The 24,806-nt window shown below is 39.8% G+C and overlaps 1 protein-coding gene across 1 annotated transcript in view; it reads right to left on the bottom strand.

The window, feature by feature from the left end:
- GLI3 (GLI family zinc finger 3) overlaps positions 1–24,806 on the bottom strand; it is a 277,220-nt gene that overhangs the window by 69,226 nt on the left and 183,188 nt on the right. The window contains exons 5-7 of the mRNA XM_063609636.1: positions 18,165–18,370; positions 15,070–15,216; positions 9,711–9,912 (exon numbers count right to left, since the gene is read on the bottom strand). Of these exons, the coding sequence (XP_063465706.1) occupies positions 9,711–9,912; positions 15,070–15,216; positions 18,165–18,370 (555 nt within the window). The remainder of the gene's footprint in view (positions 1–9,710; positions 9,913–15,069; positions 15,217–18,164; positions 18,371–24,806) is intronic.

Below are 24,806 nucleotides of genomic sequence, written 5' to 3'. Positions count from 1 at the left end.
ATCTCAAGATCCTTAGCTTAATCACACCTGCGAAAGTCCTTCTGGAGTGGAAGGTAACCTATTCACAGGTCCCAGGGATTAGGATGTGGACATCTTTGGGTCCGTTATCCTGCCTGCCACACTCAGAAGAGTCACCTCAAAGAAAACTATGTTTTCCTCTGAAAACTACAATTTGACAACATGTCTGTAAAGCAGTATTACACAAACGAAGCTAGCGTCTACATCCATTTCCTTCTGTAGCACTTCAATGGCACAGGACAGACTTTGCTGATTAAAGAGATCAGATTAAAAACAAAAGGTAAATTCTATTTTTAGGGGCCCTGAATAAGAACCTTCCTAAATAGTTCATGTATTCATTCCACAATTTCCTACAAATAGAAAGTATTACTATTGTTTATTTTTTATTTTATTTTATTTTTTTTTTGAGATGGAGACTCGTTCTGTTACCCAGGCTGGAGTGCAGTGGTGCAATCTCGGCTCACTGCAACCTCGGCCTCCCAGGTTCAAGCGATTCTCCTGCCTCAGCCTCCCGAGTAGCTGGGATTACAGGCATACACCACCACGCCCAACTAGTTTTTGTATTTTTAGTAGAGACGGGGTTTCACCATGTTGGCCAGGCTGGTTTTGAACTCCTGACCTCAAGTGATCCACCCGCCTCAGCCTCCCAAGTTGCTGGGATTACAGGCATGAGCCACTGCACCCAGCCTATAGTGGAAATTGTTAATAATCTCTTATGCCTTCTCTAAAGCAGGACATAATCTACAGTCTAAACCTTGGCACCTGTGCTTCCCATCTTCATGGCCTCCACATTTCTGTTTACCCTACTCTTTCCAACGAGTCAACATAAGAGATTAATTTTACATTCTGATTCTGAATTCTCTACATTCAATAATTAATCTGTTATTATTTTTTAAATTACTTTTATAGCTTTTGTTTCTAAATAACTATATGAAAGATGGGGTAATTTAAGACAATAACAACAAACATTTATAAAAATGTGACTTGTAACTGTTAATCTATATTTAGTCAATAAGATCAGTAGAAATAAATTGTTAGATGGCCCAGATCTTCCCAAGTGACGTGCTAACACAGTCAGAGGCCTCCTGAGGTGAGTAAGTGTAATGAAGAGAAAGAGAAAGAAGTACCAAGGTCATCAAACTCTTAGGAATATAGCCCAGGCCTGTTTCTCTGTGCATTCCTAATGTCCACCCCATATACAGCTGGTAGCAGGATGTGGAGGAGCTTCCAGAGACCAGTGTTCCTCACAACACACTTTGAGAAACACTCTTCCAGGGCAACAATTATAAAGCCAGAATAAATTAATTTAAAAATTAATTTGCCCTTTATTTTAGTAAAGAGCAGACAAGGAGAAAAATGTGGTTGTTAGATAGCTTACTAATCAGAGCAGATGTATGGTCACTGGATTGTTAGTTTGAAAGGACATTCCACTGGATGCAGGGTCTAAATAAGGATAATTTCTCAGTCAGCTTCATCTTCGTATTCAGCTCTGAGCTCAGTTAAAGGTGATTAACAAACCGTTGTCTGGGAACCATTTTTTCTTTTTTACAAAGACTTCTTCAAAATAAAATTATCAAAGTCTGAATCTTTAAGGAAGTTCTGATGTAAATATGCATCAGAAATCAGACATATAAAGTTTTGTCAATACTCTTAAAAAGTGTGATCAAATTTTGCAAACTGGTTCTTGTTTCTTAGCATTACAGTAAACAGCACACTAACACCTCACTTACGTGGAAGTCTCCTTTCTGGGGATCTCAAAAACTATACCCAACAGGGCTAAACAGAGTACATGTAAAAGGAAAACTGTTAAGCAACCAAAATAAATGTCCTAAAGTCTACACACTGCATCTCATTCATTAATTCAGCAAGTTTTAACTGAGTACTTTATACAAATCCCATTTATATTGCCAAAGAAAAAAATAATTATTTGTAACCAGAAAGTTACATATAATTTATAATTAATATATTAAACCTGGAAATGCATAATCATGTTTGGCTTTCACAATAAATATTTATTTTTTTCACACCAGGGAAGTGATGTAAGTCAACATTTGTACAGAAACTCTTGTGATCCATTCTGCTAATACAATTTATATTTATTCCCAAAATGATATATAAAATGAAAACGCTAAAAGTTCATATTGTAGAAAATCAACCATTAAACATTTATGCACCCTACTATACATGTAGGCACCTCAAAATCATTAATATTAAAATCAAATGGATAAAACCCAATTAAAATAGCATATGAGAAAAGCCTATGTTTTTTTAAATGCTTCAGGAATTCTATATATGGCAGGGGAGTCAGAGCACTGGGGATATACTGGATTCCTTAACAATGGTACTATAAATAAAGCAGCATAATATGGCTTCCTGTAGTCCTTTAAATTGGAATAGTAAGTAAGAGCTGATTACAATATTCAAGAAATTTGTTTTTATATAAAAATAAAGAAAACAATTGAGGAAAGTACGAAAAATGTCAAGAGGCCGTATCATCCAGCCACCACACACTCAAAGGTAAAAGCTACTATTTTATTGTTTGATGATTTCAATCCACAGGACATTCTTAACCCTTCCCTAAAATAACAGCTTTTCCCTAGAGTTGCCATGGAATATCTCACTCCCATGTAATTACAGTGCCAGGGTTTTTGCACCAGCACATGATATGTGTGGGGAAAGGGCACAGGAGGATGTGGGAAGCTGAGCAGAAAGGAAGGCTCTTCAGTTTCCAGGTTCATCTCTGAAATCTCTCAATGACCCAGTGTGCACAGAGCTGGGCAGGTAGGTAATGCATTAGAGAACTAAGCCACAGGCAAGCCCTGGCGTGAGTGGTAATCACACTCCATCACAAAGGTACCGGCTCTCAGTCCAATGTGAAGAGTAACGAATATGTGGCACTTCTGGATTCTTGGGAAATGTCTTGTAAATGTAAATGTAAAATCAACTCTGTCTACCCACCACCTATAAAACACTTCTTCCAATTGCTTTGGTTGTTAACTTTCATTCAGGTCTGAATTTTTTCAACATCCTTAGAAGAAACTCATGGGATAGTATCAGGATCTATTCCTTTAGGTCAGGGCACTGGAATTAAGAAACTTCATGCTACAACAAACCTAGTTTTCTACAGGCTGAAGAAGAATCCAATGAGTATCCCACCTCTCCTCTTTTGCTCATGAAATCAAGATTGGAAGTAAAGTCAGGCAACAGGAACCACTGAGATAACATGGTACCAGAATGTGAGAAACTGACTTCAAGAAAAGAGAAGGGAGAGAGACACCTTCAAAGCCAAGCCAAACTTCCTGGCTACTTTGCAACCGTTGCACTAAGAGGTCATCCTCACTCTGGTTACAGCTGTGGAATTTGCTGCACAACAGCTGCCATCCAAAGAACCATTTTTTTTTCCAGTTTTGCAGAGAATGGGCCAACAGTTGTCATTACTTGTATATGTGTAGGGACACACATGCACACATGTGCTTCTATCTGAGAGGGAAAAAAATAAAGCTTCCACTTCCATCTATAAAAGTTTCCAGGGCAAGTTTATTGGAAACCCAGCCCAGCCTCAGAAGTAAAGAGTACACAAATAAAGACCCACATGCTCTTAAATATCTCAACATTTACATTTAGGCATATGCTCTCTGAATAATGCTTTGGAGAAAAATACATTAGGTTTTACATTATGAAACTGATCTAAAAAGCTAAAAAGCTACTTGCCATTAAGCAGCCAAATAGATATGACCTCAATGAACGTGAATGGCAATAACATACTCTCACATGAGATCTGGCTCATCAGGTATGTTAGACGTGGTTAGAAAAATTGTATGTTAATATATGCATAACCCGTTTCTTCAAAATATCATCAGGTATTATTATTTCTATTATAAATAGCATTTCCTGTCAATGCTTTTCACCATGCCTCTCATTTGAGGATTTCTAAGAGAAAAAAGAAGTGTGTCTGGTGAACACTCAGGTTGAATTTGTGGTTCTGCCACGTGAGCAACTGAGTGCCTTTGATTCAGTCTTCTAACCTCTCTTAACATCAGTTTCCTTATCTGTAAAATTAAACAGCCTTGTGGGGGGCCTCCAGGGAAGGCCCTTAGATTTCTGGTCTTCCAGATCTAAGGCCCTAGATCTTAGGCCCTTCCTATTGTCCTTAGTGGTCCAAGATGCTGTGGTATAACCTGGCCCCTGCCTGTGTTGCCAACCTTGTGCTTTGGCTAACCTGCCCTGTGTTTAACTGTCATCTGCTGACAGTTCCCCCAACGCCTTACTCCTCCCACCTCAGGGCCTTCACCTGCTTGGTCTTCATCTTGGAAACTTGTAGAAAGCTTTCCAGGGTATCTTGTCATCATCCTGTAAGTCAATGGCCAATCCCCTGAATTAGGCCCGTGGTGCTATTCTTTCTTAACATCTGGGTCATTTCTTTTACAGCACTGACCAGAACCCTTACCAGCTCCTTTCCTTTGCTCCTTTGTTCATTCATTTGTTCCCTTACTAGCTCCTTTGCTCATTCATTCGTTTATTAATATGCTTAGAGGCTTCTCCCTTCTGTAAGTTCCATGAAGGTGGGGGTTGTGTCTCTCTCAGGCATTTGCGTAGCCCCCATTCCCCCAGTACAGCGACTAGCACAGAGTTAAGCTCAGCTAAATGTGTGAGGAATTAATAACTGATTAAATGAAATACTATATAAAACTACCACATCAGGTAATATTAATTACTTTTAAGGAAGTAAATGAGAGCTATCTTTTTAAGGCAGTATTAACTATTTTACTGAAAATGGGGGAAGGGAATGTCATCTCCAAATTTTTAGAAGATGGAATAAGAATTTTAAAGACGTCAGTAATTTGGCACTGTATTTATCTGTTCATCAGTATTTTCTCAATTCATTCGTGTGTTATTTCTCTGACATAAGCAAGGTGTTTACTAAGCACAGAGCCAAGGAGCTATGGAGGCCGAGCTGATTTCCACCCTGCCTCAGGCAGCATCAGTGGACCTGCCAGTTGCACCCTTACTCCAGGGTCCTAGTGTCAGAGAGGGCTGATGATCCACGAAACAGAAAACACAACTTGCCCTCTCATCATCAGGCTGAGCTCATCAGTGTTGGCAACACAAAAACATTGCACGGTTTTGTGAAGCTGAAGATCTTGGCGCTCAGAGGGGTGATGTGCAAAATGGGAATGTCATTTTCACTGAGATCTCTTTCCTGGTCACACCATAATTAAAACCACTAAGAATATAAAACCACTTTCATTGTAGCCATTAAATAGAAAGTGAGAAAGTGAAACCCATTGGGTTAGAAATGAGTGGAGTACTCATTTCTTCATCCCATTTACATTTGCCGGAAGACTACAGAAGAAGGGTATCATTTTAAACACCTTCTCTTCCAGTGGTGGCTCAATTTCTTAGGGAGAAGGTTTTAGCAAAGGTAAACTATTTTAACCTACTGTGATTCACTGGCTATTTACAACGTTAGCCTTAACTATGTAGAGTGGGGGTTACTGGCTGTATTTGATAAATATAAATGATCTAGTCTTAGATGGGGAGTCTTCAGGTGATGGAGAAGCCACAACTTCTTGAAACATGCAGTATTTTATAACATACTTTCCAATGTGCATGGAGTTATTTCTGAAAGCTATTTTAATTATGAGATTTTAAAAGACTTGTCAGATACGTCTAGACAATGCATTTAAAAAATCTGACATAATCAAGTACTGTTATAATATGCCAACGGGATTTTGTGAATAAATATTAGTTTTATGTGGTATTTTTATAGTAGTCTGGATTATTAAGTAAATATATAAACAAAAGAACCACACAGAAGCTTAAAATAGACATTTGCTTTTTTAACCCTTTATTTTCTATTCACCCCTCTGTCTCTGTATCTATCAATCTCAGGCCATGTAATAATATAACACTCATACAGATTGCAGCTTTCAGAAAACCAGAATTATTCATCCACCATATAGAAACTTACTTTAATAAGGGGATGATGAGAATTCTAATTACCCATGAGAGAGCTCCTTAATTTATTTACTCAAGAAATATTTACTGAATGGCGTCAATATGAGAGAATGCAGGTGTAACAAGGGTGGGAACAAGCAGTACACAGTGATTGGCTTTTTGGTGCTTGTGTTCTGTTGGAGAGAAATGGATAGCAGACTACTAAAGGAGAAAGAAAATATGGAAATGTCAAATAGTGGTAAATGCGATTACAGGCATCTTTAACCGCATTTGCACTAGGGCATAGATGTGAAGGAGACAGCTATGGCATTTCTTAGAAACTGAATGAGTATCTTTAAACATTTAATGACATGTTTGGAAATGTAAACATCATTACTGATGCATTGCCAATACCAACAGCAAATTAGGTATTAGAAAACATGTAAGTGTGAAAGTCAAGTGTGTTTAGAGTAAATTAACAAGCAGGAAACTGGAGTGCTAGTGCTGATGCCCACTAGGCACGGAACTTTGCTAACTTCATCTTGCAAAGACCCACTGGGCTTATGTGTAAAACAAGAATAAGGCCAGGTGTGGTGGCTCACACCTGTAATCTTAACACTTTGGGAGGCCAAGGCGGGTGGACTGCCTGAGTTCAGGAGTTCGAAACCAGGCTGGCCAACATGGTGAAACCCCGTCTCTACTAAAAATACAAAAATTATCTGGGCACAGTGGTGGGCCACGATAATCCCAGCTACTCCAGAGGCTGAGGCAGAAGAATCGCTTGAACCTGGCGGGCAGAGGTTACAGTGAGCCGAGATCGTGCCACTTCACTCCAGCCTGGGCAAAAGAGTGAAACTCTGTCTCAAAAAAATAAAAATAAAAAAATAACACCACTTGCTTTGCCAAATAGCTGTGACGTGAGAACGGTGAGCGAGCCTGAGCCTCGCGCCTGCCCTGTCAGTCAGCATGTCGCAGAGGCTAAACGCACCTGAAGTCGACTTTCTCTCCTGTACCTTTCGCTGTTGAGAAAGTTAGTTACCTTTTCTAGATGTCTCCTTGCTTCTTTCCTTTCCCAGATCCTCTGGTGCTACCACTAACTGATTATTCCTGAAGTCAGTTTTTAGATCTCAGAAAATAAAACTTAGAGCAGGAGTAAGCAAGGCACTGGCACTCCTCCAGCTAAAGAACTGGCAAGTGGTGCCAGTGATAACAATTATTATCATCATTATATGGGAAGCTGATCTCATCTTGGGTTATCTGCATTACCTGTTCTGTTTGAGAACAGACATACAGTCCTAAAATACAGCAAATGTGTACTAAAGAGGGAGAGATTGCACTGAGAGAGAAAAGATGCAATCGAAAGTATCAAAGGCAAGAAAGAAAATGAGGACACAATGGGCCCAGGCACCCAACTGTCACAGCCTCCAAGGACCTGACTGGTCTTTAAGTGAATCTCTTCTTCCATCTCTAATGATATAAAGAGGTGTGGTATAGCTCCTTGGAGACGAAATGAGCAATGATGATTTCAAGTCAGCAGATTGACAGTCTGTTAAGTACTGACACTAGCTTACCTGGGTGAAGATGAGGAGACCAGGAGACCGTAAGGACTAAGGAGGCTGGGGTAGAAATAAATAAAGATAGCATCATGACCATTTCTATATCATATTCTAATCTATGTCCTTTAGATGCTGTAAAAAGTTAAGAGACCTGGGCAGAGAGCAAGAGGAAAGAAAAAGTAAACAGAAACAAGAGAAGTGAATGTTCATGAAGTGATTTTGTGTGTTATCTTTGTGACTATCACTGTATGTCACATTTCTGCTACTTGGATGCTATGACTTTAGTCATGCCATGTAATAATTGCACAATTGCAGTAAAGTCATCTCCAGTCCATGTCAGTCTATGACCCAGGAATATTTGCCAGGAGTGCAGGAACAGCCAGGCCAGGGTTCTGAGATTGGCATGCTTCCTCGGGGCCAGACTGGGATGGAGAGCAGTGTAGCACAGACAGGTCTGTGATGGCTCCTCTCCTGGACGAACCATCCCAGCTCAGCACCCCCTGAAACTTCACCCCAGGTAGGAATCTCATCCTGCCATTGCAGATCCACACCAGCTTTAGTACAATGTGCCTTCTTCCTATATAGTGGGTGTCTTATCTGTAGTTTACAGATGTGAAGACTAAACTTCAAAGAGCTGAGAGGTAAGTTAGGTTTGCATAGTTGGTTGGTGGCAAAGCTGGAATCTGACCATAGACATATCCAACTCTAAAGCCTTTATTTGTGACTGCAGTGGTTAATCTGGAAAGTGCCCCAGGACCCCTCCCTGTGCACTGACTGCTATCACAGTTGCTTGCAGCTCTCCATGTTTCCACACTTTAGTGACCATATGAAAAGAACAAAGAAAAGCAGCAGAAAATGACATCATATTAAAATTAGGATCTACCACATTTAAATATTAACTTGCCTACTGAAGAACATTGCTGATAATTGAACAAGAATTAAAACTGTAATGGAGAACATTAGGGAAAGACAACAGTATTCATTATTTTTACTAAATGTGGGTATTTTGCTACTGCAAACACTTTTTTTTCTGAATTGATGAAGTTTCCCTAATTGTATATCTACCATGGAAGACCTATCAACGAACAACTAATGCTACCGTTCATTCATAGAAACAAACAAAACCTCACTTGTTAAAACCAAGGCTAGTGAAAACATCCATTAGTATGTACTTTTCAAGCAAGGAATTATTCACAATTAACAAAACTACAATTCAAAAAGATCGCTAGTAACTGAATTCTTAAATTATTGGCAACAAATTTTGGGGAAATGAGAGCTAAAGTTTATAACCAGGATTGCTAAATTAACTAATTAGAGTACTATCTCATTCTATGTCTCAACCATTTGTGAGCTGGCTTAGTTCAAACAATAAATGATCAGCTAATTCAACTAAAATTCATATGTTGGCTTACTTTTATTCCCTACTTACTGACATCAGTCCACGTTGATCATTACCAGTAAGAAATATTTTATGTTAATCATGTTTACAAAAGTCTGTGCTTGTACCTTCACATGCAAGAACAGACATGAGGTGCTTCATGGAAGTGTCAAAGCACTTTCTGTCAAGCAAGGAATTACCCACGGTTAACAAAGGTGTATGGTCAAAATAGGGATCTTTCAGATTAAGCTAAAAATACTTAACAGAAAAACAAAGAAATATTCTTTTGCCAGATTTCCTCTGATAACTATGCTTTCCAACATCATCTGCACTTATTTTCCATCAGACGAAAAGTCCTGCTGTTTCTCTCTCCCTCCCAATGGACTCCTTTCTCTTCAGAGTTGTAGGACAAGACTTCTGCCATGACTGGCCTTTTTATTTCTGTTCATGTTCTGTACATGTGTCATACAACCAGGTATGAAGTCAGTTTTCCTCTAGAGAACGTTATTACAAGGAAAAGGCTGGATAAAAAGATTTGCCATACTTACTGTCTCTACAAAGTGGATTTCATCAGAACTCAACAACTGCTATTTCTATATAGGGGCTATTGACTAATGTCTGCAAACACAAAATAATCTGGGGCCCAATAACTGGTTTTGCAATTCATGGTGATATTTGACCTGCCTCTTGGTATAGGCACAGCATCATGCGGTTTTATTCTTCCTCATAGGCAGTTGGTACTGAAAATGCATCACTACAGGTGCAAACAAGTGCTGACATTACATTTAAAAAACACATAATGGATTCAGGAAAATACATACCTGATTGCACTTGCAGATAAGTGACCATAGGAGCCACTTGCTGAAGAGCTGCTACGGGAATTATTGAGAATCGTGACCAAGGAGTTGGGAGATGTCCTTATCATGGTCTGAAGGTCAAAGCTATGATCAGACAGTGGTGATATGGACAGTGTACGTTTTCGGCTTGGCCTGGCTGACAGCCTGGGGCTGGGGAATCTGGTGCCTGTTATATAAACAAAAAAGAACCTAATTACCTGCAGTTGGACTCCGTACCAGCTATTTATTGCTACTTGCCTATGTGGAAGAAATGAAGGATAAGAAGCTGGCAACTTGTGGTGACAAGCACCTCTCCTCCCCCATGTGATCTACTAGCTACAATTGAGGAAATTAGGGAGAAATATTTATCTTCCAGGGGCTTACCTCGGGGGAGCTCTGTTTATTAATGTGCAGGGAAAATGATAAATTGCTAAACAAAAGGGAGAGACTTTTATGTGTTATCCCTTTCATTTCTAGTGATTTATGAATCTGACGGCTGCTTAGATATTCCCATCATTAATTCACCACAAGCGACAAAGACAGTGGTTCCCACAATGGCAACATACCACCCTCCCCACCCCAACACACACCATTTTAAGTCATGAGCCAAAGGGAGAAAATGAATTAAAGTATCCTAAGATTAAAAATTCAGCTCAGTTTTGCCCTCAGTGCCCAGTGATTTCTAGAGTTACCTGCTCTTATGGTATACTTAAAGCATTACTAAAACAACTTCTACATAATTACCCTGAATCAGTGCTTCTCAATTGAGAGCAATTTTGCCCCCCTAAGGGACAGCTGACAACATCTGAAGACATTCTGGTTTTCAGGACTCAGCAGATGCTACTGGAATCTAGAGGGTAGAGTCTAAGGATGCTGCAGAATATCTATAATGTTCAGGGTCACCCTCCCCACAATAAAGAATTATCTGGCCCAAATATCACTGAGGTTGAGGACCTCTGCCTTACATTCCCCATAAAAGAGGATAAATCCCAAGAAACATTTAAAAGCTGGGGATGTTGCTTGTTTACAGATTTTCCAAGGCGGAGGAGAAACCCTTGCGAGCATGATAACGAGGTACAATGAGCCTATAGGGCATTTAAATTCTTCTCTGGACCTTGCTTCTCCAGTCAGATCCAACAAAGGGTAATAAATTTATTAGAATTTTTAACCTTCAAGAAGATTCCACTGATGGAGTCTTAATCTGGAGTCCAAATCTGGAGGTGAGTAACTCAAACTTAAATGCATGCCAACTTAATACAATGATTTCTTCCTGAAGAGTTCAAAATTAAATGCCAATTTGCATTCAAATTTGGGAGACAATAGAGATGTGAGCTTCAAGACAGAGATGAATGTGGCCCACAGGTCCGTTCTGCCTTTTTGAAGGTCACATTTACATTACAGAGTCATCAAACTAAAGTTTAATGAAAGAATGAGAACATAATCTCACCAGGTAGGAGGCAAACATAACATGATTAGTTTTAAGTAAAATGAAGAGTTTCTAACACCTCATAGAATGAGTATACCAGTTTATAGGAACATGGCAATTTTGTGGTACCCAGAAAAACTGAAGTAGCAGGTAATCTTTCTTTATTAAAAAAAAAAAAAAATGTCCAGGCTCTTGGTCTCCAGAAAATTCTTTGGGAATATTTTATTCAATAGAGATGGTTCTTGATACAAGATAACAATCTAACATGCCTAGAGATAATTTAATTAAATGGGATAGATGAATATGAATGACTTTATTGTCAATACTATAGAAATAATGAAAAAAAATCCACAAACTGAAATTTAGTAAGTTAGTGCCATCCACGTATAAAACTTAAAAACCAACTTGAATGATAAATGTGGTACCTACTCAACTTTTTCTTTCAGGCACAACTAAAATGAGTTCCTTCATTTAGAATAGTTTCATTACCAGCCTGATTTAGAGCATGTTAGTACAAAATAGCAATCCCAACGATGTACTTTTTTTTTTTTTTTTTTTTGAGATGTAGTCTCGCTCTGTTGCCAGGCTGGAGTGCAGTGGCACGATCTCGGCTCACTGCAACTCTGTCTCCCGAGTTCAAGCGATTCTTCTGCCTTAGCCTCCCGAGTAGCTCGGACTACAGGCACATGCCACCATGCCCGGATAATTTTTTTTATTTTTAGCAGAGACGGGGGTTTCACCATATTGGCCAGGATGGTGTCGATCTCTTGACCTCATGATCCGCCCATCTTGGCCTCCCAAAATGCTGGGATTACAAGGGTAAGCCACTGCGCCCAGCCTGTGCATATTTTTAAGGCATTTAAATCAGCATCTTACTTTTATAATGGCATCTGCTTTATTAAACACAACTCCTTCACATGTACTCACCACGAGAGGCTAATTTCATCATGGAAGTTTTTCAATGGGGGAATACATGTCACTTCCAAGTAACCCCAAGGACAAGCCAGATTTGTTATCAACTTCCATAAAATCCTGGACAATAATTGCCCTTCTCAATGGTACTCAGTGATCACTGGCAAAATTAGAAGTGACAGCACATGCTAGACATCCTGTTAGAGTGGATATAGCCCTAGAAAATCTCTAATGTTTTAGATCACTAATTGTGATGCAAAAGGAAGAAGCCCATTTGATGCTCTCAAACTCCAGGAGCCTTAGATCCCCTCACATCCTCCAAAGAGGGTGAGGGGCCTCTCAAGATCTTTTCACCCTTTCCATGAAACCCTTTGGCTTGCTCACAGCCTGGCTGGAACCTTTCCTCTCTGTGTTTTTCCCTCCAAGACTGGCTCTTATTTAAGTCTATTTCCACCAATATAAATAGTGGTCTTCAGGGGCCCTCATATCTAGAATGTTCCTTATAAGGAGTATTTGTTCTCGTCTTTTAAGGTCACTCCAACTCTGAGAGGTAGAATTGGGACCATAAACAGACTAGTTTATCCTAACAAGCTACATATAAACACTCTGTCCTACATCTTGCTGAAACCTAGATATGCCCACTATTTAAAAGTCAGGTGCTTACCTGAACCCAGTTTATTGAGGGTTGTGTTAATTAAGAAGTCCTAAATATCTGTAACAAGGGATCAGAGTGACCAGACAGATCCCAGGCTTCAATCTACCACTGCAGATGGACAACCACTATAAAAATTTAGGATTAATGTTTCGCTTCTTTGTTGGAAAAAATCTCCTATGGTCGAAATTTCTGGGCAATCTTCTTATATTCTAACTAAATAACTATTAATAAATGCTACTTCAATTACTTTAGAAGAAAAGAATATAGTGCCTTAAGAACTTTCCAGCCCTTTAATATGTTCTTCCCAACTCCTTAATAAACAAGCAAAAGAAGAGAAAATCAGCATTTGGGGACAGTGATTTGGGATACTCTGTTGAAGGGAGCTGCTAAAATACAAGGTAAGCATTTTCAGAACAGCCAAAAGAGAAGTAGCTCAGTTCTTCACTGATCATACTACTTCTTAAATATAAGCCAGAGAATTCTTACTGTTCTAACACAGATATCTCCCATCTGGCTTTCTGTTAATTGTTTTGTTTCTCTATTCTAATAAGAAATTCTGACAAAGAAAAAGGAGGTTTATTTTTATGTGATGAATGATAGGACATCTAAATTCCTACTTAATGACAATCAATTTACCATATACTCAGGCAAATTAAAATTCCTTTAATTAGTTTTTACAAAGTAAAAGGGTAGCTTCATCCTTTATTTAGATAAAAACCGCCACTGCCTGACTAAACACATTCTCATCAAATAGGGAAAGTAATGCGGGCTGACCTTCCAAGGATTCTCTCTTATTTTAATTCTTTATTTGCAGATTTTAAATAACTGATTTGCATAATAACACAACTTTTTTTTAACAATCGCTAATTGAAATGTGGTTATGATGAATCTGAAATGTAAGCTCACTATGCTAAAAAGCCAAACAACAGAACTCCTGAAGAAGTTGTAACACATTTCTTTTACTTTCCATGTAGTAATGAGCTTCCCAGTGGAAACCAACAGAATCTTGTGTTCCAATGAAACACACAAAGGTAGTTCTTGGTGGTAAGCAGACTAAGGCTGTAGAGTTTTTACCCCTGTGTGAAATAATCACCTTCTTTCTTGTCCAAGACTCAGGACTGAATAACTAGAGCTGACATATGCTTGCCCTCTGTCACAGAAGAATCCAAATAGATTGTAGATGGAAAAGTGTAAGTTAATTGCTGCTACTAGGAAAAACAAACAAAACTCTAAGCAAATGCCCTACTCGAAGTCGTACTGTTGTCCTATTCAAAGGTAGTGACTTTTGCTGATGTACGACTTGGATGATGCTTTAGGTTCACTTCAGAGCGCCTTGCAAATGGATGTATCCTTAAAGGATCTGAAGAGATGTGCACTCTGGAATGCTCTGACAAGAGGTAATTATAGGCGTGCTTGTCTATGCATCTACATAAGTGACCGACAAAAATCATTACACACCTAAGGGACCCCAAAATAAGTGATACAACATGCATCTAGTAATCTTACCTTACTCCACTGCTAGGTACTAAAAGCAGTCCCTTCTGATTTGGAAAAAGTTTTTATTTTTTCCAAATAAGCTATTTGGCAACTATTGATAACTTGATAACTATTCTGATCCTTTCATATATTCAGCAGCTACAAACGGTCTTAGTGGAATATAATTTTTTTAATGTAAAGAAAACATATGGGGCAAACTAAATGATTAAGGCAAAAATGTAAAACCTGTTAAAACAGGTATTTTTTAAAATTAATTTTTAAAGCACAAAATCCATGAAACCAAGGAGTGGGGAGGCAAAGTCCATCCATATATCAAATCCATTCCCCCTTATTTTGTTATCAAGACAATCACGACAGGAAAAAATTTTTTTTGCTCTGGGGAGACAGGGTCTCACTCTGTCACCCAGGCTGGAGTGCAGTGGCGTGACCAAGGCTCACTGCAACACCGACCTCTTGGGCTCAAGTGATCCTTCAGCCTCAGCCTCCTGAGTAGTAGGGACTACAGGTACATGCCACTACACCCAGCTAATTTTTAATTTTTTGTAGAGATGGATCTCGCTATGTCACCTGGGCTGGGATTTTTTTAACCAGCTAATATTTATATATCACTGCTAATTACAATTGCATGCATCTGTCAGTTCACTGGTATCCTTGAGCTAAACAGGGAGTCTCAGGATGTCCAAATCTGTGGAAGCTTCTAGAAAACCAAGGGAACCGGAGCACCAGATAGTGGTGGTTCCATTTTCTCCTCCAGATCAAAAAGTTGCACAATCACCTAATCTTTCTATCTTCTCTGTTTCATAAAGTTGCCTTTGCCATTTCCCAAGACTCTAGAAAACAGCCCCGTCACTTACTATCCATAGCATGAAGATATTCCATGTGGATGGCCCCTGTGCCGGCGGTGGCAGCCGAGGGAATAATGTCTGCATAGGGGCTGCGCTGGCCGGTTAGCAGGGCCATCTGATGATAGTATTCTGCTGGGCTGACTCCTGCATGGGGCGCTAGGAGGAGACAAGAGATGTATGGTTACTAGTGAAAGAAGGTCAACTAGAAGTTTCTCTTGAGGCATCTCAGAGTCCATTACACAACCCACATCAGCAATTCCTTTTATGGCTTATTAGAGTAAAGCTCCTTTAACTCAAATTGTGCTCTTACTTCCATTAAACATCTTTTATTTGAAAATAAAACTGAAGGAAAGGAATAGAAAAAAGTGAAATGCATTACTAAGTTTTTGTTGTTGGTCTAAGAAATTATCAACAAGTAAGAATGATTAAAATGTATATATGTATATAACCACATTTGCCTCCCCAAATAAAATCATTTTTATATCAAATCGCTGTATGTTTGCATTTCTTACAATAGTAGACAACTTAGAAGACTATGATATCTTTCCAGACATACTTAAAATACTTCTCTAAGCTTTCTGACAAGTGTGTCTGAGTTAACTCTCACTCACATGAAAAGTCAGGGTTTACCAGTATGAAAAAAGGCAGCACAGCTTTAATAACACAACTGAATGATAAGCTACAATTTCACATTCCATAATTTAAAAGCTCTCTTTTCCTTTTCTTCATTACAAAATCAAAAAGAAAATATACCTATCAATCTGGAGCAATTTACTGCCAAGACTCAGCTTTCTAACAGGATAATAATCGGTTTCCACCTGCCAATTTTCGTGCAAAAGCAGCAAGACATTGTAGCAGTTCTGAGGGTGGCCTCCAGACTCATAGAGATCTGGATTTAAACTGGCTCCATGAGGTCGTCAGGAGCAAAAATTAAATTATGTATGTAACACACTTAGCACATAGCATTCAATCAATATAAGTTTTGCAATTATTATCTAGAAATACCAGCACTCTAGCGATAGGTTTGTGGGTATTTTATATTTGTTTCATATACTTTTTATCCATGATAGGTGGTAAAGATAGAGTTTTGAGGAAAAAAACTTTAGGCCACAAGGGAAATATTCATCATGTTACTTTATTTGATTATATTAACTGGATTCTTGAGAGGCAAGAAAAGGAAGGCAAATCAACCAGTCAAAGAATGTGATATATATACTTATCATCAAATGCTACACAAAGGAGATGATAAGAGTACTTTCAGTAGTTTAACTAGTGGTATGACTTTCCACTAGCCCGAATAAATTTCTGCAGGCCAGGCATAATTCCAAGTCCATTGTCAGCTAGCCTCCCTCTCTCCCTCAGTCTATTCTCCTTGTTAGTCATTTCCACCAACTCCCGAGTACTTGAAGGAGATGATTCTCCACTTCTTCAAGTGCAAAATAAAATCTGAAGCAGAAAATCTAATCATATTCGATTTTCATTTTTAAAATGTGAATCTTGGCCAGGCACAGTGGCTCATGCCTGCAATCCTAGCACTTTGGGAGGTAGAGGTGGGTAGATCTCTTGAGCTCAGGAGTTTGAGACCAGCATGGGCAACATGGCGAAACACTGTCACTACAAAAAATATAAAAATTAGCTAGGCGTGGTGATGCACACCAGTGGTCCCAGCTAATTAGGGGGCTGAGGCAAGAAGATGACTTGAACCCAGGAGGTCCGGAGTACAGTGAGCTGAGATTGCACCAAGGCACTCCCTGGGGAACAAAGTGAGACCCTTTCTCAAAATAAAATAAAATGTTAATCCTGCCCAAAGGGCAAAACTTATTCTTTAGCTACCTATATTACTATTATTAACCAGTAAATTCACTGCACTGAATCAAAAAAAAAAGCGGCTGTTACTGAAGGAAAGCTATTTCTGAAAACCCAAGCGAGTGGATGTTTCCTGAGACACTTCATGCAGCTTCTCACCATGCACACCCAGGCTCAGGAAGGCGTCTACCTAGAGAATGTGAATAGGGCATGGAAGTCGCATCAAGCACTGCTCAGTGAAATGAAATGCCTGGTGTTTCTCTGATGTGGAACAGGCAGTGGTGACTTGTGATCTCTTGCAAAGAATTCAGAGCCTGCTACCTGTAATTAATAGGTGATGCAATTCTGGACCTTGATTCAGATTCCAGTGATTATCGGGCAAGTGAATTCCTATGTGCGCATGATATGGAAAATACTTTTCCTGAATCAAAGGACCAGTTTATAAGTTGACACCAGGAGAATACACAGCTCCAATTAAGAAGAGTCATGTGAAAAGTAATGGGGGGACTAATAGAACCAACAGGAATTCTATCCTTGAGAGCCTAAAATGAGCATCAAGTATGAGAAAGTCTAAGCTCATTTCCTTTCCCAGTACATTCTTCTTCTGGTTTTCATGTGGCATGGTCAAGGATAGAAAGCAACAGCCCTGCACCATGATGTTTTCTAAGACCTTGCCACTCAGAGTGTGGTCCAGGCACCAACAGCACTGACATCATCAGCTTTTGAGGAGCACAGAATCTCAGGCCCCATCTAATCCCACCTGATGCAGAATCGCCTTTTATCAGGCTCCCCAGGTGGTTCATAGGCACACTAGAGTTTGGGAAGCCCTCCTCTAACAGACGCATCTGTATAAATGTGCTTCTCAGACACACAGAACAGAAAAGTGTTCATCAGAAGGTGAGTAAAACATTCGTTACACATGCACGTGTGTGAATGGCTACAGGACCAGTCTAATCATATGTGAAGCAGCAGAACAGAACCATAGTTACCAGCAGGGATTTGGGACTCAGAAATACTTGCAATGAATTCCACCTCTGCCCCTTACTAGCCATGGGATGACTGCGTTGCAAGTTAACCCCACAGCACACTTCTATTCTGACCTGAAAATGGAGATAATAACACCACTGCCAATGAGGTGTTACAACACTGAAACACAATCATGCATGTAAGGCACGGAGTATAGCGCCTGGCACGTGGGAAACACTCACTAAACATCAGGTCTACTTTATACACGTCCCGAGTGAGGAGCCGGGAGGAGGTTGCATGATCTCCAGAAGCAGAATCCATCCTGGACTTACCATCTGTAGGGCTCAGCCCACGGGTTGCTGAGATCATGGAGAGCGACGGGCTGCTGTGCAAGGAGCGGATATAGTCCATGTAGGGATTAATGTAGGGATGTGGAGGGCTGAAGGGAGACTCGGAAGCAGCAGCGGGGTTCCGGTGTGGGGAGATCCTAATGAAGGGCAGGTCCGGATACGTAGGGCTACTAGATAAGGCAGAAGTCCTGGGTACAAAGAAAACCAGACACAAGGGGTATGCATGAGACAAATATCTCCACAGGCAGAGGCTGTCTGTGAAAGAAAATAAGTAAGATTTTAAGTGAATTCAAAGGAGCCTTGTGGAAAAAATTGCTGGCAAATACATTTTAGTACTATTATCTTAAAATCAGCATAATATAATGCAGGCAGAACATCGCTATGCAATTGTTTGGGAAAATAAATTGATCTCCGAGAAACTTCATTGCACTCCAAAATAGTAAAATAAAGGTCAGCCTATGGCTTCTTCCATGAGAAGAAATTCTAAATAACAGGCAACTGGTCTTAAAGTGGTTGCTACAATTGTATTTTCCACTTGACCCAAATACTAATGTCACCATTTAAAACTTACCTCTTACTAGCATGGTGTTGCATAAAAATAAGAAAGACAAAGAAAAGACAAAAGAAAGGGAAAGAAAAGAACAGAACAGAACAGAATGAAAGAATACAATCCCAAATTCGTCTGGTCTAGAAGCCTGATCATGCACATGGCAGAGCTGCCCGTAAGGAAGAAAACCCATTGCAAAAGTCTGCTTAGAAACGGGAAATCAGTCACTCTAAAGATCCAGGCACATGTCTGTTTAACTTCCCAGGGCCTCGCAGTGGTAAGTAAAATGAGTTTTATGGATCCGGGTGTGAGTGCTTGGAAGGCAACTCCTCCTCTCTGTGCAGCAGCACCTGGAATCAGCTTTCTGCTCAAGCCCTTTTCCATGAGGCATCCCGATGAGCCACGTTCAGTGAGCAGTAGTAACTAAGTGCTCCGGGGTTAGAAAGTTGGGGAAGAATGCGTTTTCGATCAAGCCCCTGCCTTGGTTATAATGAGCTAAGGTAGAATGTAGGCTTTTGGTTAATAAAAATAAATTCTAAAACACACCTTGCTACCACGATATCTTGATCTGCTTCTGGAGAGAGATTCCTCAAAATCCCCTCACACCTGCTGTCCCACAGCCACAGCCACACCTTGAGACAGCCACTTCTAGAAGGGCCAGTCTGCATAACCTCCTGGACGGCCAAGTTCCTTCTCTAATGGAAAACATTTGGAGTGGATAATCAGGGAACTGGCTCTGACAGGTTAAACAGTTGTGCTCCTCGCTTTTCCTCATTCACAGAGGGTGCAGCCATAGGAAGGGGAGGCCCTGACAGAGAGAGATCAACTGAGAACAGCAAATTCCTCTTCCACCACTCGCTTTAGGGGTGAAATGAAAGGGAGGGGGAAACACATTTTCTCCTTGCAAAGCAAATGCTCACGCACATCCCGGCCCCCATCACCCTGTCAGAATATAATCTTGGTAAAAGCCAGCTCCACTAAGTGCACAGTGCAGGCACTGAAATAAATGAAATCAAAGATCAGATAATGAATTTTCTCTCAGCAGAAAATAAAAGAAGTTGAAATATGGTGGTGGGGTGGATTTTCTCACTTTCTCCTTCGGACTCTTTTTTCATTTTGAACTAAAAAAAAAAAAATGAGGCTTTTTATTTGTTACTTAGATGCTACTTTGGGAAAGCAAAATAAAAATCCAAAGTTTTCTAAATTTACACATGGGAAGAGTAAGAAATTACCACCAGCAAATAGCTATTTCTTTTCAAAACAGCTTGAGGCTTTCATACCCAATCAGAAATTAGTAAAATGGCTTGTTTAAATAGAAATCAACATAACCTATTGGTTTTTCCTATTTTAGCTCTTTACTACAAAACAAGTTAGCTTTCTGTTCTTTGTTAACTCAGCCCCTAAGCCCCATTTAGACGTGTCTGTCATTGGTTAAATCTTACTCCCTATTTAGATGTGTTTGCTACCTTAGAAGGTACAGGGGATGCTCTAATTCATTCATTTATTCTTCACAAGAAAGGACAAGCAATCATTCCAATCTGATTCTAAACACAAACTTGTTTATAGATTTCCACTGAGGGACTGGTGCCACCGAATGCAGAAGAGCTGTTTCAAGAAAGCCATGAGATGATGCCTCCTGGGCCAGCTTTTGCGATCCAGGAATAACTTGGTCTGAGCAACATGAACTAAACATCAGGGTGGGCAGTGACATTTCTTATTGGCTTTTCTTGATTTACCCAAAAATTGAAACCTATTATTTCTCCAAAATTCCACAGTTGAGAAGAGTAGTAAGAATATCCCTAGAGGTCCAAATTCTATTTTGGAGAATTATGCACAGGAAAACTTATCAGCATCTAGAAAAACACAAAAATTATAGAGTCCAGGCTAGGGTGGTCATCAATCCCAAAGAAAGCCTAGGAAGCTGTTTTCTCCTCACCAAAGTCTATCAAGTCTGATGTCCCTGTCACTGCTTCACTTGGATTCAAGCCTTTCCCACCAGGACACTGAAGGTACCTACTAAACCAGCTTCCCACGAGTGAGGCTCCAAGACCTGGTCATATCTTCTCTGGCAGGAGCACTGGGCTCTACGGTCCTTTTACACACTGCTAAGAAGCAACAGTGGAAAGGAGGGTTCCTCCAGGATTTGAAGATAAAGATACAGATGCATCAGGCAGTCATAAGGGGGTTATCAGGAATTCTAGATAGAGATGCATCCAAGCAGTGGGACTCAATGTGAGTGGACCTCAGCCTTGATACTCACCTTCTCCTCTTCCTTAAAGGTCCAAAGGGGAAGATAACCTCGTGGGAGTCTTAGGAAGATGACATGAGGAAAGTCCCATGTACTGAGCCTAGTATATACTGAATGCTCAACACGTACACACACACATATATACAAATATACACATACATCCATATGTAAAATAATATGTGACATATACATCACATACTGTGCTAACATATTCCACCCGTAATACACATATACAGAAACATATTTATATACACATGTGTATATGTACACAGATATATGCACACATATAAACATATATACATGCATAGTAGGGGTAGCAAATGCAACATACTGTGTGATTTCAAATATTGAAATATTAAGACATTCTTTTTGTTAACAGACTTTGTTTAGAGCAATTTAAATTCATAGCAAAATTGAGCTGTAGTACAGAGATTTCCCATATACCCCCTGCCTCTTCATATAAATAGCCTCCTGCCATTATCAACATCTTCTGCCAGAGTGGTGCATTTGTTACGAGTGATGAGCCTACACTCACACATCGTCATCACCCAAAGTCCATAGTTTAGGGTTCACTCTTGGTGTTATCCTTTCTATGGGTTTGGGCAAATGTATCTACCATTACAGTATCATACAGAGCAGTCTCACTGCCTTAAAAATCCTCTTTCACCAATTCTTCCCTTCTTCCTTTTCCCAGCCCCCAACTCCAGGAAACCACTGATCTTTTTGCCCTCGCCATAGTTTTGCCTTTTCCAGAATGTCATACAGTATGTAGACTTTCCAGATTGGCCTCTTTTACTTCGTAATATGCATTTAAGTTTCCTCCATATCTTTTCAAAGTTCACTTCCTTTTAGCACTGAAGAATATTCCATTGTGTGGAATAGCTTATTTATTCATTCACTTACTGAAGGAAAACTTGGTTATTTCGAAGTTTTGGCAATTATGAATAAAGCTGCTATAAACATCCATGTGCAGGTTTTTTGTGTGGAAGAATCCCCTTTCCATAGCAAATCTGATCACACCAGTCGGCTTTGCTCCTCTCCCTGACAGCACCTTGGAGGCACCTCTTTAGATTTTCCAGGACCTCTCTTAGTAAAATCATAAAGTCACATGAGGTGGTTAAGAAAATGAAGTCAGTAATTAAATGCAAGGGCTTTGAAGGAATGGGATTTGAAGGTTTCTTCACTTATTCCCTCACTCAAGCATCAGTTTCCTCATACACAAAATTGGAACAATCACAGCTCCCTCCAGGAGCTGCCGTGAGGGCTGGAATCCTGTGTGTAAAGGTAGGAACACAGTGACTAAGTGCTGTGGTTGTTGATGTTCTTGCAGAACCAGCCAACAACACTTCTTTTCTTCTGATTCTAAACTCGGAAAAAAAAAAAAAAAAAGTCCAAATCGCAATTTGTTCCCTAGCAGAGCAGTGGCTGGTATTCAGTTCTCATTAAAATTTGGTCACTTATTAATTGTTTCCACATTAGGCTCTCGTGAGCTGGGTTAGCATTATTTCTCTAACGCTAAAGTGTGACAAAAATGAGTTTCTAAGCAAACAAAGCTGAGCACCCAAACTTGAACTACCATAGCCAAACAGCCTCCTGACATGTAAATAGTCTTTAAATAAAGATGTTTTTAACCTTACCTAACAGAGCCACCTTCAAATTCTTGGCAGCTAGATCATTTGTCAGTTATTGTGGCTTTGTTTTTTGTTTTCAAGATGGAGTTTCGCTCTTGTTGCCCAGGCCGGAGTGCAGTGACGCAATCTCGGCTCACTGCAACCTCTGCCCTCCAGGGTTCAAGCGATTCTCCTGTCTCAGCCTCCTGAGTAGCTGGGATTGCAGGCATGTGCCACCATGCCTGGCTAAGTTTTTGTCTTTTTAGTAGAGACAGGGTTTCACTATGTTGATTAGGCCGGTCTTGAACTCCTGATCTCAGATGATCCACCTGCCTCGGCCTCCCAAACTGCTGGGATTACAGGCGTGAGCCACTGCTCCCGGCCCAATTATTGTGTTTTTAACTGGAAAGCAAATCTGGGAGAGAAGGTTAAGCTCCTTAAATTTATCAGGCAGACGTGTGTTCTCTGCTATGTGAGGGGCACTCAGGATTATGACCAGAGGAGTGCTGAATTCCACTGAAGGAAGAGGACAGGGGAGGTATGGAGAAGGCGGCCACAAAATTTCCCATAGAAATGACATATATTTTCCTACAAACTGTCATCAACTTGGCCTGGTAAATATTTGTCGAGCTTATTAAAAATCTTCATTTGAAGATTAAAAGTAGTGCCAGGAAAAAAATTGTAGGTGTCTGCTTGATGCATATTTTTAGTAGATACACACAGAAATGAACTGAAGATCACCGCTTTGGGTCTTTGTGGCAGTCCACCTTCTCTCTGTCCTGGGACTGTCTGTGGCTCAATCATTGGAGGGGGACACAAACCATGGAGGAAAGAACCAAAACAACAAACAAACATTCTGAGAAAAACACTGAAATTCAGAACTGGTCCAAGAACAGACATTCTATGCTATTTATGTTGCAGCAAAAGAGTATAGAAATATGCCTGTGGCCCTCCAAACTAAATCTGACAAACTGCTGTCTGGGCACCAGAGATTCCCAAACTGTAGAGGGTTGTTGGGACTACAGTGCACAGCTAGGAAGATGTGCCTCGCTCCATTATCCCTGTGTCTTGGCTCCTGTATGCAAGGCCTCTGTGTCCACTCAGGGATAAGGCCCCTTATGCTGTTTCTACCCATTTGTCTTCCAAGACAGTGGAGACCTAATGAGTCGCTGGCATTTTGTTTCCATATTGCCCAGTGGAAACTGTTTGTTTGTGCAGATAACTTGATTTCAGAATATTTTTTATATGGTCATGAAAATAGATTACAATGAAAGAGTAGAAGATTCTTATCAGAGCATTTTTAACAGTATACCATGAGAAACTTAAAACATGTTGCAGAGAATAACTGGACTTCTGAGTTAGAATGAAATATTATTATATAATCTAATTCATTACTGCCTTTTCATCTATCTTATTAGGTTACTAAAATGCGAAGATTAAAATCACAGTATTTAATCACTTGCATTACCCATTGTGAGAGCATTAAACAAGGTTTATATGCCAGATTATTACAATTTGCTCGCACATTGCTTGGGATACTGGAAATGTACACATATCTCCTGCATCTCTTCATGACTGCTCCAACTACTGGAAGACTGAAATATGTTGGTTTTTTACATAAGCTTATTTTTTGTTTTTTTATAATATAACAAGTAGACATCCTTCTTCATATTCAAGCAGTGGTCTAATAGAGAACAGAGGGTATTTGTCCTTTTTAATGCATTTTAACCAATTAATTAATTATTCAATAAACACCATTTTAATAAATCAAAATTTGTAAGAAAAAATTTGCTTTTGCCCCAGTGCAGTGGCTCCTGCCTGTAATACCAGCACTTTGGGAGGCTGAAGCAGAAGGATCACTCAAGCCTAGGAGTTCAAGATCAATCTGAGCAACATGGGGAGACTCCATCTCTAGAAAAATAAAAATAAAAAAATTAGACTGGCATGGTGGCACACTCCTATAGTCCCAGTCCCAGCTACTCGGGAGGCTGAGGCAGGAGGATCACTTGAGCCTGGGAGGTTGAGGCTGCAGTGGGCCATGAGTGCACCACTGCACTCCAGCCTGGGCAAGAGAGTGAGACCTTGCCTCAAATATATATATGTGTGTGTGTGTATATATATATATATATATATATATATATATATATATACACATATATGTGTGTGTGTGTGTATATATATGTTTTTCTTCCTTTCCATACACTAAAGAAAACAAATAT

Source organism: Symphalangus syndactylus, chromosome 9 (genome assembly GCF_028878055.3).
Source record: "Symphalangus syndactylus isolate Jambi chromosome 9, NHGRI_mSymSyn1-v2.1_pri, whole genome shotgun sequence".
Taxonomy (NCBI): domain Eukaryota; kingdom Metazoa; phylum Chordata; class Mammalia; order Primates; family Hylobatidae; genus Symphalangus; species Symphalangus syndactylus.
This window is presented reverse-complemented; position numbering and strand designations above follow the sequence as displayed.